This window comes from Sinohyriopsis cumingii, chromosome 6 (assembly GCF_028554795.1).
Source record: "Sinohyriopsis cumingii isolate HCF-2022 chromosome 6, ASM2855479v2, whole genome shotgun sequence".
Lineage (NCBI taxonomy): Eukaryota > Metazoa > Mollusca > Bivalvia > Unionida > Unionidae > Sinohyriopsis > Sinohyriopsis cumingii.
In genome coordinates, this window is record NC_142966.1 from 109782185 (window position 1) to 109799874 (window position 17690).

Below are 17690 nucleotides of genomic sequence, written 5' to 3' on the forward strand. Positions count from 1 at the left end.
CAGATATGGATTAAAATATGAGTCTACCGAGTGTCATAATCTGCTGCAGTCTCCCAAGATACCGCGAACGATTGGTAAGGTGATCACTCACTGGCATAATATCCTGAATGGTAGCTTGGTGGTGGACGCCGCAGATTGTTCGTTCCTGAACGGATGCCTCCTTTTTAATTGTTTTTAGAACCTGAATAGTTGAACTTAATGTACTGAGCTTAGACCAAGTACAGCTTTTGCAAATATCTGAGGAAAATATAGATGTGAATTACAAACGACATTTGAGAAGATCTCAAGTTTTTTGGCAAAATAACAATTATTAATTGTTTATGTTAAATCTTTTAACATGCCATTTTAATATGGAAGCGTAAGCTGGTTTAAATCAACACTACCGAGATGCTTACCAAACGTCCTAGGTTATCCACGCTAAAATCACAAATTAAAACGAGCTCTACTTTTTATGCCTTCATAGAATGAATGTCCTGATGCTGCTTCACGTCTATAGCACGGGCAACAAGAGTCGCCTAGACGGACATAATTGTAACGTCACTAAGACATATCGGGTAGCTGGTCCATACACTGATCTACCAGTTCGCTGTTGCAATAAATGTAGCGATTGTTGGAACCTTAGGGATCCTGGGTGGCCGAGTGGTCTCAATCTCATTCGGCACCATAGCGGCTAAATGCACGACTGCTATCTGGCGAATTAATATCCAATTGTGGATATTATTCCTACGCCGAGCAACTCGGAAGTCAGGTCTATATGTTAAGATAACAAAATAGTTCTAAATACTTGGCTCCATTATTTCATTTATTTGAATGATTTGCTAAGGTTATTATAATATACCTCCTGATTATTATTTAAACTAAGTTCATTTCTTCGTAAAGAAAATGTGTTAATTGGTGTTTTTGCACAAAATAAAATTGACAATATTTATTGGAGCACTTCCGTTGTCATGTTCCGATGTGCGTAGTTTTGCATGTTGTTAAGCTCTTCAATATCGGAGGAAAGTAAATCTTGCATATAGTCCTCATTCCCATAATACTTAAATAGAAGTGATCGGTTTTATAAACACCGGAACTTGTGAAGTTTAGTCAAAACGCTCGACTTTTCCGATCATTGCAATTTCGTCCACGTAGCTCATCCACTGTGCGTATGTGAAAAAGCTCGCCAGTAGCTGACCATGGTCGGTGATTCATATCGGTTTTCTCGGGTTCTTTCCCCGCCAATTATACTGGCAGCCAGGTATAGCCTATCTTGCGCTGAGAAATGGTGTAATACCCAAAATAACAACAACAAATATCACACGAAACAGCTATATTAAACTTAGAGTCACTTTAAAACAACCGACGCCATACCACATAACAGGAAAAGACACAACAAGGTCACGGTACGGACTATTGTTTCACGGGTGATGTGTTTGCATAATATGGCGGCATCATCGGCATACGAAAAACTCGTCGATTACATAAAAGAATTCAAGAAACAATCATTTACAAGAGTGATAAAAGGCAGATCTTTCATAAATATAAAATGTTCTATGCATTTTACATGTACGTCACATTGAAGTTTGGTGGTGGAGGCCGGTTCGCTTTCTTGCGACAAAACAAGACTGTTGGGGTTATCTCCTTTACCTTGCAGTGCCATTTATACACAATACAATTTATCAGCTTTAGTGTCATGTACTCAAATATTTACTGGTACCAGTTGCATTTATATTCAATCAGATTTTCAATAATGTTCATAATCTCTATTATGAAACTTTACATTCTTTAAGACGAGTCTGTTTAACTATTCGTACTTGCCCCGTTGTCACGAATTGTGTGACAAACAAACCACATCCGACTTGTGCCTCTCTGATATTGATCGTTATATTTCTGCCCTTCTTTACAAGATCCTGATTGTAAAGTCTATTCGGTTTCAAACTATTTTCAAAGTTTCCCGCCTCTGTAGTTTGATGCAGGGCTAGAATAGTAGGTGTAGAATTGATGACAACAACATTTTTAAGCTGCGAGAACTGAATGATCCAGTTGTCTACCCTTAAGTGACCTATTATAATTTCCTCCATGTCTTTCCAAGGATAATCTTTTGTTGTGATGAAATAATCAGCAGACAAAGCTGTTGCAAGTTTTCCTTTATTTCTTAGGCTAGTAATATTTCTCCAGCCTAAAGCAGAACTTGTAATCGTGTAATCAACATTGGTTCTACGACCAGTTACAAGAACTGGATCCGTATACACATCTGTAAATTGCCTAATCGTGACGAGAGATTTTACAAGTCCATCGTTGAAGAGAATGTCAGCATTCGCAAAGCCGTAGAATATCGCGTTGAAATGATGCATCACATCGAGAAACATGTATTTGACAACAGGTACTCCTCCAGCCGCTGTATGTTTCATAGGAAGTACGCTCCATCCATGCTGTTGACATCTGTAGCCTAAATTTGTATCATTTGTGAAAATGACAGGGTGAATATCTGGCCCGAAAGAAAGCCAGTTTCTAACAGTTCTATTCTGGACTATATATTTGTCCTGTCGATCTACCCATGACGTAAATAATATCAGAAGAAACATATTACTTTTCAGCGAGGAAATTACCAGTGTACCCTTTTCCGCATTCTTCTGAGCTTTTCGTTCTCCAGTTGTCGCCTCAACTCTTTTTTGTTTCTCAAATATATGAAGATTTCTTTTGGCATTCAGTTTGCTTTCTGAATAATCAAGAAGAAAAGCTACAAATCCAAAGGTACATGGCAACAGGATGGCAAGGATGAGAAAGAGTTTCTTATTCAGAGACATAGTCCGGCTGACCAGTGAATCTGAAAATAGACGTGTAGAATGCATTGATTATTGTTCACTATAGGGTCAATGATTCGATATCCTCCTCCCCTCCCCCAACAAGGCCTGGCCAAGTTGATAGTCTATGTGCCCTTGGAATAGGGACTTTGCTCCTATTTGATCGGCATCATATAACAATAATTTGTTAAAAGTGACGTATGAAACAAGGAAAAGAAATGAAAAATTACTACTACAATTTCGAGATACACATCACGCATAGAATAAAAAAGGAGAGTTTTAGTCAAGGGAGGCAATGCAGTCCATGATTTTAGTCTGGGTCAGTGTTTCTTTGTTATAAGTTTTTGAATGAATTTGATAAATTTAGTATCATTTACATTTTGCAAGCATTAAATTTGTACTATAGAAATGACCTTTACCAAAAGACGACGTAAATGAAATATCGCTTGAAATATATTTTACTGTATTTCTGATTAATGAAATTATTACAAACAATTTATTTCTTCTTTAAAACTTATAATTCGACACAAATTTTGAAGGCCTATCTAAGAATGAGCTAACCGGAAATGTTGATATGTCTCGCCTGCTTCACTTGTGAAGCACATAATCCAAAAACTTCGCAACTACAATTCATTGTTTATAGGTGTTAACACAAGAGACAAATGTGAATACACACAAGAAATATCATGACCACACATTCAACTCCGACTTGGAAATTGAGATAAAATCGATAAAGAGTATATGGCATACATTGCCAAAGCAATTAGGATGCTGGATGCATCTAAGTACAATATGAAATGAGACAGACAGACAGACAGAGACAGACAGAGAGAGCAAATTTCACCAGTAACGTACTGAGATGACCCCCACGATATTATTATATATCATATGGAATACCCTACCCGACAATATCAAAACGGGAAGAGATATCTTCAAATGTTTTCAAAGTCTATTTACACACAAAACAATAGCGTTCCTTCTTTCTGATGATACAAGGATCTGAAACCAGTGTAGCGACCTTAAAAACAGATTCGGATGATAATCATCTGATAGATAACCCCTAATCCGACTATTGGGCAGAATCAGAAAATGAATATCATTACATTTTACCTGCACTCGATACACAGATCAAAGCATAAGTCTGCTGCTCCGTCTAATCGCTACAAACACCTGTTTGGCTCACCTGAACTCGAAGCTGAACAAATTTTAATCTCCTTTTTCTTTTCAAAACTGCATTATAAAAAATAAAAAAAAACGTGTTTAAACTTGTGCTTCCTCCCTGGATTCTAAACATAAAGGTAAAAAGTTTTCTTCACACAATACAATGACATGTTGATATCTGATGAAGGTGTATTACATGTAATAATATTCTTTTTTTTTTCGACGTCGGATAACACTGTTAAGTATTTGTCTTGGATATATTTACTCTTTCCTTTTTCTAACCTTAGATTTTCTTTTGACACGTTATTTGGCTTTCTGTGCTTTTTATGTTCCTTTCAGCCGCATGTCATGTTTGATTAATTTATATTTGTATGGGGAAGGGATTATATTTTGTGAAACCTGGATCCCGATCCGTCTGCATAATTTAGCAAATTAAATAGGTTTAAACGTATAGTTTAGAAACCACATTTCTTATAGTTCCGTTCCTGAATTTATCATTTCTGTACAAGTTTTAAAATTTAAGGAAACGCTATCCTTCCGATTTCCCGACTAGCAATCTTTCTTATAAAAAAATAAAATAAAAAAAGCGTTTTATTTTCATTGAGGAGTTTTAAAGAACGTACATCTTTCTTTATTTTGATATCTGGAGTGGATTGGGATTTCAAAAGTGCACATTACGTCTTATTTCTGATGCGAATTTCAAGGGCAATTGGTGTTTCTGCATGTTTATTTCATTCCCTGAACTTCAGTCCAAATTATAGAAGTAAATGAGCTGAAAGCATTTGTTTTCATCAGCTGTCTACCACAGGCAGCACATGCTTTCCTAACATTGATCAAAATTAATGTCAATCCAAGTAGGTGAAAGAAATATAAATGTACATTAACTTTCTCTTCTCTCATAGAGTTGTAGAACAAACAACTTTGCTTCGTGTCTGTCAGACTTTCAAGGGTGCACCGCAACTCCGGAGTGATTCTATCTAATCAAAACTGAGTTGGGTAGGTGGTGGGGTAGCTATCTAATTGATAATACAGTCATGAACTACGGGATTATCAGGTAGACAAGACGTAAGGGTTGGGTTAGGTAACTATGTGCTAAATGGGAGGGGGACTATCTAAGTGATAATTTAGGAAAAGTGATAATGTAAACAAGAACGAGGATGCGCGTGTCAATAACAGAGATGATAACTATGGCCGAGGAGGGGGAGGGGCTATCTAACTTATATGTAGACAATAAATATGGGTAGGTGAGCTATCCAAGTAATAATCAAAGCCAAAACTAATCCAACTAAATAGTTAATAACCCAGAAGTTCGATCCTAACACTCGATTTCTCAACATTCCATTTCGTTTCCATAGTCGTACCAGTGAATGGTTCTCTCCGACGTCTACACAATGTCAATTAATAAGTTCGTACTTTCCAACCTCACTAGCTCATAATGACCTAATACATGCTCTTGCCTTTGAGGCATGCGTATTACTGACCGTTTCATCACAAAATGTATGCAGACATATTGATTCTATTCTTACCAGTTTAACGTTGAACTCCTAAAGTTTCCTCTTTACTAAGGCAAACGTCGAGCAATCCACGATTGACTGCGTTCGGTGAATGCAATGAATGGATAAGGAAGTTAAAAGATTTTACAGGCCAAAAGCAACGCTTGTGAAATTGTGTCATGTGCATCGGTGAACGTGTTCCGCAAAATTGTGTTGGAAAGATATTTGGTGCAGGTGACGTACAGATCCAGTCCAATATATTGACGGGGTTAATGAACTGGCTGGGTGGGGTGGGGTTTGTTGCTGCATTCAGCCACGTTTTTATCATGCTTATCTCAGCGTTCTAGATCCAGTTTAGTACCCTACTTCATAGCATTGTACATGTGAACATGTGATCGTCCCAGTTTCATTGGCAATCGGATCTCTTACAACGTGTACCCCTTAAAATGTCCCAAAATAATGCAGTAACTACAAACACCCATATATTTCCGTTAGAAATCGACATCGTATGTATTTGACTTTTAACTGTATCCAAGGCTGAAAACAGTATGCTCCATTCAAATCAAATTAAGTCCCTTTCTGGTTATGAATAAAAATGTTTTTTCCTTCACTTTTTGTATATATCTATTTATGTATGTATGTATCTATCTCTCTCTCTCTCTCTTTCTCTCTCTCTCTCTCTCTCTCTCTCTCTCTCTCTCTCTCTCTCTCTCTATATATATATATATATATATATATATATATATATATGTGTGTGTGTGTGTGTGTGTGTGTGTGTGTGTATATCTTCTTCTTGTTCATTAGCATCTTCTTCTTTGAAACATGTATATGCATAAAGCTTACACCGGCCTTTGCGACCGAAAATCTTTATTTTCACGGTTTGCTCTAAGTGTTGCAATAATGACCCTAAATTTTGCTGGATTCAAAGATGCAATCCCTCACAAATGACTTCATAAATTGAGATTCTGTCATGGGATGGTATGTTGGCCTTCCGGTGAAGAATAGTGAAAACTATCATTCAAAAGTGACATCTGACCCAAAGGTAAAATGAATGAAGTTATAAAAAATAAGTTTAAATCTCCCGTTGATTCTATCAATATTTATGTGATTTTCATTGCACCTTATCATTTCGAAAATATGATAGCCTAAATTGTAATCTTTTTCATTACATCCGATTTGGGATTTTGTAAAATGTACCTAAAAAACCAATTTCCTAAATTTCAATGTGTCCTTTTAATTTCTTCAGAAATATCATTTATCACAATGTCGCCTCTTCACGTATGTTATTTTTATATTCGCTATTTTGTTCTTTACCTGTGATGTTTCTAGGGTGTACTTTCGTTTTCGATATGGTTTTACAGTCAACATGAATTTGCATGCTGTGTTTATTTTAAATTTTTCATACGATAATGCCTTATTTCTTCCAAGTGATCTTGCAAAAACAGGAATTTTTCAAACCTGCTATGTATGCTCTCTCTTTCAGTCGTCTCCGATGAAGGTTTAATTTTTTAACGGTACAATGTTTTCAGCTGGCTCCCGTCCTCGTGAGTAATTCGTTGAATCCTTTCACTTTCACCTGCATATACATTTCACCATTTACCCGTTTATCGATTTCTTTATTTTTCTGTCTTGTTTCCTTTGGTTTGTTCTTAAATCTTTGATCTTTGACGTTTTAAAGAAAAAATATGAAGGTTCTTGTTTAAATTCATCTTTAAAGCGCCTCTTCTAAGTAAAAGAAAACTACAATGAGGTAAAAAGATCGATAATTGTGGAGATTTGAATCGTGTTCTCGGATCTAGGTGTATATAATGTCAGTTAGAATAATGTAAATAATCAAAGACCAAGAGAACTTGTCTCCTGATTGTACATAACCTAATTTAGAAGAGGGAAGGAACATAATATAGGGCTAGTTTGGTTTTGTGTGGTTTGACAAAATTTTCCAGCACATAATAGACTATCCATAGCAACTGGTATATTTAATAGAGGAATAACCCATGAAGAACCACCGACCCACGGGAAGCTATTGGCAATGTTTTACACATACCCACGTTGGTCAGACCGAGACTCGAACCCAAGTGGACAGAAATGAGGTGTAAATAATCATTGAAAATGTAAATGTTGCACTAGGATATAGGTCTAATAACACTCTTGTAAAAGTGAAGAGAGTTTTCAGTAAGGAAATTAAATGATAAATATTCCAGAAATACAATAGTTCATTATTTAAAAAAATTATGACAGAAAAGTAAAGAAAACTAGCTTTAAAGATGAACATATACATATATAAATAATTTTGAGAGTATACTTTATCTGAATTTAACTGTATAATAAATTATACACGTTTCTTTAGAATAATTGATTTAGAAATTAAGATAAATTAAGAATTTGTTTCTTTATTTCAAAGTGTATGATCCATGTATCTAACTGAAAATAAAAGTGTTTTAATCATATTTGGTCATATGTGTATTACGTACATATATATATATATATATATATATATATATATATATATATATATATATATATATATATATATATACAACTATAGAATGTGCATATGATCATTCAAACAAAATTGTCTAAGACATTTAAAGATCCGTTATCCCATCCATCTATTATCTGAGTACTAAACGAATACCACCATTCCAGAGATTAAAGATGCAACAGTTTCTGTCAGATAGTCTTGTTTTCACTGCAAACAAATACTTTCGAATTTATTCTTCAAAACTAAATACATTATAGTTTTCAGATATAACCAATAAACAATTGTTTAATTCAGTTACTAACGTTTGTCAAGAAAAGGTGCGCAGTACATTCTGCAGCAATAATTTGTGATTTTTTTTATCAACGTCAAAAACGTCCTTATATACTGACGCAAGGAAGTCCAACTCACTATCGAAAAGACACAATTTGTTATGTATATTTGATTTAATTATATCTCATTTAATATATATGTATTTCAATTTAATTGTTTGTCAGTTTTATTTTTTTAATTTTTCATTACATGCTATTGTCTTGTACATTTATTCACTGGAGATGATACTTTTTTCCAGAAAATAGTTTGACCTTGACTGTTTTAGTAAACACCAGGTGTTGACCTAGATTCAAACCTTGATTCAATATTAATAGCCACCACGTAAACCAGTTATAGTTTTATTTTAAAATGATTGTCGAGGTCATGATTGGACTATGTGTTTAAGATGTAAATATTTTTTTTTATTTTTTTATTTCTTAGAGTAAAATGACTGGTTTTTGTCAGGGCCACACTGGGTGTACGTGATCTTTAACAAGTACATAATTTCTACGAGGTTCTGGAACATGATCACGTGACCCCCTTTCTGCGTTTTAGAATACGATATAACCTTTGTTTTGGAGAGATATTCTAAGTAGTAGCTAGGCTTTTTCTTACACTGGAAGTTTTATTTTGTGCTGTTTGGAGTTATTTCAAAATTACTTCGATTCAAAAGGAGTGATTCTTTATTCCCTGGAAAATACGTGTGCTCGTATGAAATTGTTGAACAAGGACAGCTTTTATAAAAATTTATTCAGATTTCCAAAACTGGAATTATATTTCTTGTTTCTACAAGGAACTGTAGACTTCAATACTACATATTATAGCATATGTCATCGTCTTCCATCTTGGATTCTTCATCGGGACTCGAACTTCAAATCATTAGAACATTTTTATTATTAGGATTCCTAAAATTGTATTCGTGGATTATTTTTGGATTTGATTCTATAAAACCGTAAATTCATATTTTTTCATTTTTACAGATATTTTCCAGCGAAATAATAAATTATATTTTTTTTCAAAGCTTGTTGTTTTCGCTTTCTTGTGTTACTCTTTATTCGAACCTAAACACGTAACACAACTCTTGTAGAAAACAAACGTTGTGATTTTTTTTTTCTAGTTATTGAACGACAAGTATAGAAAGAAAGCCGTTATGTGAAGTTGAATCCAATAATATAAATATCAGAATATGGAGTTTTACTTGCATCTTTTTATTTTTCTCCTCCACTTTAGGTATTTCTTTGATGTCGTTTCTCTGTTCTACATTGCTTATGTCTGCAATCATTTGATTTTTCCGTCGATCTAGTCTATCTAAAGTTTATTTTTCTTTTGTTTTCTTTATAAGCTAGGCACTAGATCAGAGCGAGAGATAAAGACTGTTGATGATTATCAGCTACTGCAGTGCCACTGGCATATTTGCATATTTTAGAGCAACGTTTCTACACAGTGGCCCTCACTAGCAGAACAATTTGATGGGTAATTATCCATCAACGTAGTGTTAACTAATAAAGAAATACATACTATCACTTAATATCAACAATGCCCCTTTCATGACAAACTCATAACATATTTGTTTTCCTATCTTAAAATTGTTTAATTCATACAAACCGATGCGGGAAAAATACAGTCCATCCTGTATAGTATTCGTTTCATTTGTCAAACAACAATATATTGCCTAACTTGTCTAGCATATTGATTAACGATTTTTTACATGTCTGCCTGATCTAGTGAATTGTAATTTTTTTCTTTTTTCCCGCATCGGTTTACTAAGTCTTTTTATACTTAAACTGTGAGTACTCCAACGAATTTTAATTTTAGTACACAAAAATATATTAATGGTGCCCCCCTCAAGACATTTATGTGACTGCTGATTATTGACCCTGAGTTTCCTCAGTAGTAGTAAACATTCTCTAAGATTTTGAAATTGCGCAATTCACGTTACGAATAAATACGTGTGCTCACATTAGATTATTTCCAAAGTGTATGAAATACCAAACAATCGGTAAAAATATGTAATCAACTCGTACTAATCTTGCGATAATTTAAAATAATTCCATAAATTCTTGTAAAATATGCGATGCCATCTTTCTACTCCATCTATACACTAACGACAGTCTCAAATACACTGTGCTCTCTTTCTTAATTAATCATGATAAATCCATTCTGATCAGTCGGGAAGTATTTTGCGTTGATTTTGCACAGTGGACCTTTCTAAACTCCATTTCTTAAAGGTACTTAAAAAATGGCAAGTTCACATAGAGTCCTACACAATATACAGAGAGGAATCTAATATCCAACCCTTTTAATATATCAAGTTAACATTTTGAAGAAAAACATTTGCCCATGAGTTATAGTCGTGCATGAGCACGTCCTTGAACTTCGTTGAAATATCATCTTGGAATGGATGGAAATATTTGAGGGATTGTTGACGAAAAATTAGTCAACAACCTTGTCTTTGCTGAGCTGAATCAATCATTGTCGAGCCTCCCCTACATGTTTTACTCTAGTGAACATTCTGAAATAGTACATCTCACAACCATGTATTTGTAAACCTGAATCAATATTTCTCGAGCCTCCACCAAAAGCTGTATATTTGTATTAATGGTATACAGGAAAATCAGAAACAGTACTGATTGATTGATTGATTGATTGATTGGCTTGATGAATAATTAGACAAACATTTTAAGCAGAAATATCGCGGTTCAAACGACAACGATGTTCACAATGGCCTTAACAATTTATAATAAACAATATTTTTTTCTTCCCAATCATTCTTTATCTATATCTCTAAAGACTCACCTATTTCCACTACAAGAACAGACTTGAATACTTAATACTGTTTTCTTTCGTAATTATTGTCATCATGTTTTTGTTTCGCAATTGCATGGTGTTTGTTTTTCTAAGATTGTCATTGTAAATGTTTTATGTGTTTATAAATATTGTGAAGCGCTTACAGCTTCTACATATTAGGTACCGTACTAAGTCCACATTCTTCTTCTTCTTCTTCTTCTTCTTCTTCTTCTTCTTCTTATTATTATTATTATTATTATTACTATTTGTCACGTATTAATCAAATATTTCACCTACTTGCAGTTCATGTTTAAATGAATATATAACAAACATCAACATTTATAAACATTTTGTCCAAACTTTTCGATACTTTCAAGAATTATTATCAATTATCCCGTAATCTTTTTATTATATTTTTAGTAATAGACCTTATCGTGTTGAAATATTGTAGAAAAGAACTTCGATCATCATTTTGCTTCCGTTTTTATGTCTTGGCTTTTAATATAATCTTGTTTGATTGAGAAATTACTCATTCTTTTTTAACATCTTTAGCAGGATCATTCTTATTGTTGTGTTCAATATTTTACTTGGGTGGAATTATTTATTCAAATTATTATTCACACAAATACAAAGTGCTCATCAAAAATATTCTTCGACTAGAACATGAATTTGGAATCATAGTGAATTAAGACAAGAACATTTTGGGATTCTATTATTGTAATACATCAAAAGACTGTATGCACATCATCGCCATCGAGGCCACAAGCATATTGTCATTTCTGAGACTTCAAGATATTCAGTATTGGAACTTATCTGGTATATCACTAGAATTAAGTTGAAACTTCTGACATTTGAGGTTGTGATACAAAAATGGGATTTAATTCACAATACTGTAAGTTCTTCTTACATTTTCACTTTGTATTCTATGGAAATAAATTATTTGTTGAATTTTAAAAAACTTGTTGGTTTTCGTTCATTTATATCATTTACAATAAGAGCATAGAGTTGTTCGTTGTTGCTTTTTATGTTCTTAGTTTTGGATCATAGAGTCGTAACAATGCCAGTATTCTATACGTTGTGCATGTTGCCAATGCAAACAACTTCACTTTATACCGATCCTTCTCTCCGAAGTACACACTAACTGAAGAGAGTGGCCTAGTTAGTAATTAGAGCGTCCGCCTCGGATGCGGGATCTCGTGGGTTGGTCCCCGACCGAGTCATACCAAAGACTTACAAAAATAATACTAACATCTGCCTCGCTTGGCGCTCAGCATTAAGAGGTTAGTGTTAGGAATGGTCGGCCTGGTGTCAGGATAATGTGACTGGGTAGGACATCATGCTACATGTCTGCGTCATGATGCCCAAGTACTAGACATCACTATAAACTGCCACACTGCAGACATCGTAGCGATATGACTGAAACATTGTTAAAGCTATATTACAAATCCAAATCACACACCCACACCCACACACACACTAAGTGCAGAGCACCATCCATACATCCTAACTGTTAGCAATAACGGCATACAGTACAAATGACAATCTTACTGACGGAACAAAGCATCCGAACTTTACCATAGCCACCATCCAGCCCTGATTTAAATCCAGATGAGTTTTGACTCAACCTGTTATCTGCGATTCGCTGAGGTACAGAAGGATTGAAACCCGCTATGCTTTTGGAAGTGCATTTTTCGAGTGTATGAACAACATGCAAAAGACTGAACAGAAGACGGTATAAGAATGTGCGTAGAGGTGCATGGGGATACAATGAGATGGTTCACTGACTCGTTATTCACTAATAAATCACTGAATAATTGTCAACATCATTTAAAATTTATTTTGTATATCAGACTTTGACAAAGGTTTGTGTGCGCTGCTCTCGCCAAGAACTTACTAGAGAGTGCATGCAAGTCATCCCACACAGCGTACATATAATAAGTGATGTACAGACGGACGACATCATAGAATAATATGCTCAACCTCACGGTTAGTGCATACAAATCGCTCGAACTTTAAAGCATTTGGCCGCCTTCTGTGAATGCTATTGTATTATCTTGCAACCACCCAGCGAACATTATCAGTAGTCAATTTTTGTAAACGGCTGTGCGCCTTTTATCTCTAGCAGATTGTATGGTCACAAAGTTCACATACCTACGTGCCTGATGTTATTTTACCTACCAATATATGATCGGATGAAGAATAAAAAAACAATTGCCAATAGTGTAAGCTGAATCCATTTTATATTTTCGTAATTCAAACTCTGTTTGAGACATACAGACGATGCGCCAACAAAAATTGACTTTGAAGAAACTTTGCTCTTTCAACATGGCTAATTTACTTTCGCACTGTTTTATTACGGATCGGAATATGGCTATGTATGGACAATTTCTATTTGTCAAAGACTGTCGGTAAAACATAAGGACTTACATATATATTATCGCCGTATCACTTTTCGAATAGTTTTTATATATAAATATTTCTCCACAAGGTATGATACCATTGAGGCTTTTTGGGAAATGATTGAGAACATTCCCAATGAAGCTAGTGCAAGGATGAGCAGAAGATAGAAGAAGCTCTTGATGTAGAAGCAGGCAGCCTGACAGGAAACACTACTGAAGTCTAAGATTTATGCAGTACGTACCATATGCTAGGTTACTTAGATCCTTAATATTATGTAAAAAGACATCTTCTTACAAAGGTCTGCATTGTGAGCACGTGAAAATAATATTGGAATAATTATCTGAAAATATTTTCTTTAACATGTAACAGTGTAAATTCATTCTATTTTTAAATATATTCAATCATATTGCATATTGCAGCCTTCTTGCATTTGAATCTCAGTCAATTCCGTGAACACAAATGGAAATAATCACACAAGGTGAAAATTTTAACCCATGCAAAATATCCTTGATATGCCATCTACAGGGTTTGGACTGTTTGTATTAATTTATGGATCAAAGTATGACAACTCGACAGAACAGCGATAACCACGCGTGCCATTTCCAACGCATTTTCTATAAAATCGAAGTATTTCTAATCAAATATTTCCTCCTTTTCTCCAGATGTGTCATCAATTGAGACCGATATATATATATATATATATATATATATATATATATATATATATATATATATATATATATATATATATATATATATATTATTTTTTCAGGAATCCTGCAGCCTAAGGGCCGAGATCGAGGCTGCGCTTCAAACTAAATTAGCTGAGGGTATTGCCAATTTGAGATTGGTTGCAGGGTACAAATGGTAAGATAACGTTCTTTCTTGTTTACGAACATGTTACTGTGTGTTGTTATAAGCTTACATTTTCAGTGATGATGTCAAAACTTCCAACAACTTTGTCTGATGAAAGGCTTTACTGTGTTCTCCATAAAGATTTATTTAAACTGATCCTGTTTTATTTATCTGTCAAATTATTCGGGATCTAATTCACAATAATGTAAGTATTTGTGTTTAAATTTTCACTTCGTATTCTAGGGAAATAAATTATTTGTTGAATTTTACAAAACTTGTTGGTTTTAGTTCATTTATATCATTTGCAATAAGAGCATAGAGTCGTAACAAAATATATAGTAGATTAATTGTTATTTTCAGTCCTGAACTCGGCCTTGTTGGAATACGTGTAAGGACATATGCTGTCACATCCAAAACATATTCATTCATCGGGACCAACATATAGGTGAGAACTAGAATGACAACAACGTTGGCACTTTCAGCCATTATTATTATTATTAATTAATTAATTAATTAATTAATTAATAGCATTTAATATGAAACATTGAGTGCCAGTACACTTCAGAGAGCGTGTTAATGGCTCTTGGTATGCTACGCTATCCTGCTGCGGACCATATGATATTAATTGTTTTGTTTGTTCTTTTCTCGTTTCTTGCATTAGACATATTTGTCTCTGCCAAATGAAAAGCAGATATAATTGTTATTATCATATTATTATTATTATTATTATTATTATTATATGAGCTTTGTTAGCAATGTCAATTTAGGAAATGATGACTGTTTCAAGACTAAATTTTACTGTTCCTTAAAATTTTGCCTCATATTCTGTGACTGACAATGATAACTGCGACCAAAAAGATGTTGCAGGTAAAATTTGAACGGTGAAATAGCTACTATGTGACAGTCTAAATTTCCGTTAGGTTGTGCTAATGTAATAATGGATGAAAGCATTTTTCATGATAAAAAACAATTATTTGACTTTGCATTGACAAGGCCGCACGGGGTATATATTGTGAAAAGTCAAATGGCGCAGATATCGGTAGGGTCTCCAACTTCTGATAATAATAGACCATGCAACGAAAAAACAAAATCTCGAAAAAATAAAATGTTATTAATGTGGCTAGCACTTGCTAATGTATGTTGATATGATTCGATTCTGTAAATAAATATATTGTTTTCGCGAGGAGTGTACAAAGATTGAAAAGTGGTTTCTCGCTCGGTGCTACCAAATGCCGCGACGAGAACTGTTGCACACGGCTCTAAACTTGCTATCTCAGCTATCACGGTACCAATTGTTTTTCCATATACCTCAATGCTAATGTTTTGTGAAATAAATATACTTTCTATCCTACCTCAGCATACATGTCACACACTGTCATAGAGAACAATGCTAGATTGTAAATTTGACAAGGACAAAACTAATTACTCCATTGCATTTAAGAGAGATAACTCTGCTGGAACTAGACAGGGCTAAGAGTTCTCTAGTCACAACAGACAGTTTCATCCATGTGTACCACATTTTAAAAAAATCGTAAAAAATACAAAATATGATCTAGATCAGAATTAATAAAATCTCATATGTTGCCAAGAGGCTTAACTTTTTTAAGCCTAACAGAAAGTACAACTCTTACATAATGCACCAATCACAGCTAGTGTTGTTCTTTATTTCTGAATGCAATCTTCCTACACCTTATGATCTGCCCACCTGGACTTGCGCAAGTGGTACCACTATACCCTCAGCAACAGGGCGTACAAAACAAACAGGAACGTTCGCTACGTCAGAGCCAAAGTAATCAAAAATGACTTTGTCAAAGCAATAGGATGACAGTGAGTATTACACAATAACATTAGCTGAATACTCATTTCACAAAGTTCATCTTTCTGATAACTGCAATAAAACACGCGAACACTTAAGTCATGTAGAATGCATGAAGATGAAATATATGCTATTTTCAAGTTATTTTATACACAAAATATAGCCCCACCGACTGACGATATCATGTATCGATCCCCTGAAACTTTTGAAGAAATTTATTTTCGTAACAAAATTTCCAGGATCACGAATCCGACTGCGGATTTCTTCCGAAGGTCACAACAACAAAAGTGGAGTCAAGTGATTTTGAATGGTTGATCACTGAAGCCAATAAGAGACCGACTCGACCCAGTATGGAAATTGACTATTGATTTTTTTTATTTTATACTATTATTATTAATAACAACAACAACAACAACAACAACAATAATAATAATAATAACAGCAATAATAATAATAATAATAACAATAATAATAATAATAATAATAATAATAAAAAGATAGAAAACAAGAAGAAGAAAAACAAGAAAAAGAAGAATGACAGCAACAGCAACAACAATAAGGAGGTACGTTTTGTTTAAAGTCTTTAAAACAGATTTTCCATGATAAGAGACATTTGTGCAAATATAAACAATTCCTCCATTCTTTGTAAAATGTAATGTAATACAGTATCATTTTTTAGTGCACATATAATAAACCTGATATATAATTATTTTCAGGGAATGTTCACCTGCCAAAGATCGTCTACGTGACCTACTGAGGTCAAATCCGTGATCCAAAAGACAGAGGAATATTTACCTGTGGTAAGAGAAACTGTTTAATTAAGCTACATCCTTCAAACGAAATGAAAATCAAAGCACTGAAAATATCGATTTATTTATACTTACTTTTGAGCAGACATAATGTAGAAAGCTGTGCTGGGTTGGGGTGAGCTAGATTTATATAATGTAATAATGATAATTATTCTATATGGCGTATTAAGGTTACGCTAAGCATAAACATTGTCAGAAATTTTCTTGCATTTTTTTCCTTGGTGGATTTTTCACTTTCGTTATTGTTCCATGAAACCTCCATCTACAGGAAACAAGTTGGTCAAGCCTTATTGGATGAGCAAAACAAGATTTATAAAAGTCGTAGACGATTATATAGCCTCTTTATTTTTCTGTCTTTTTCTCTACTCTGAATTAAAACATATTTTGTTCAATATATAACACGAGGGTAAAACACATTTAAGGATATCAATCTCTGAAAAAACAGATTTGTATTTTTTTATACATTTAGATCGATTTCAGACTATTTGACAATCAGTATTGATTTATGATATTTTCACAGGCGTTAATGTCAGTGATGACTTAACAGAAATTCACAAAGATTTTGCAAACGTTTGGGAAAAAATGAAAATCAAGAAAGTGATTAAAACCTGATGTAATGTAGTGTAAAATGCGGTGATGTTGACACGATATATAACAATTCTATTTGAAAATGCGGTGATGTTGACACCGTATATAACAATTCTATTTGAAAATGCGGTGATGTTGACACCATATATAACAATTCTATTTGAAAATGCCGTAGCTATAATAAAATTACACAAAGGTCCCTCTGAA

The 17690-nt window shown here is 34.0% G+C and overlaps 1 protein-coding gene across 1 annotated transcript; it reads right to left on the reverse strand.

Moving 5' to 3' along the window:
• Positions 1 to 1294: 1294 nt before the first annotated feature.
• Positions 1295 to 5661, reverse strand: LOC149797702 (uncharacterized). The gene is made up of 2 exons (XM_089962625.1): positions 5471 to 5661; positions 1295 to 2806 (listed from the first exon to the last, which is right to left on the reverse strand). The coding sequence occupies exon 2, from the start codon at positions 2784 to 2786 to the stop codon at positions 1746 to 1748; it is 1041 nt and encodes a 346-aa protein (XP_089818751.1). The 5' UTR covers positions 2787 to 2806; positions 5471 to 5661; the 3' UTR covers positions 1295 to 1745.
• Between the last annotated feature and the right edge of the window lie 12029 nt (positions 5662 to 17690).

Coding starts and splice junctions, on each gene's coding strand:
- LOC149797702 (XM_089962625.1), bottom strand. CDS start 2,786: ATGTCTCTGAATAAGAAACTCTTTCTCATCCTTGCCATCCTGTTGCCA.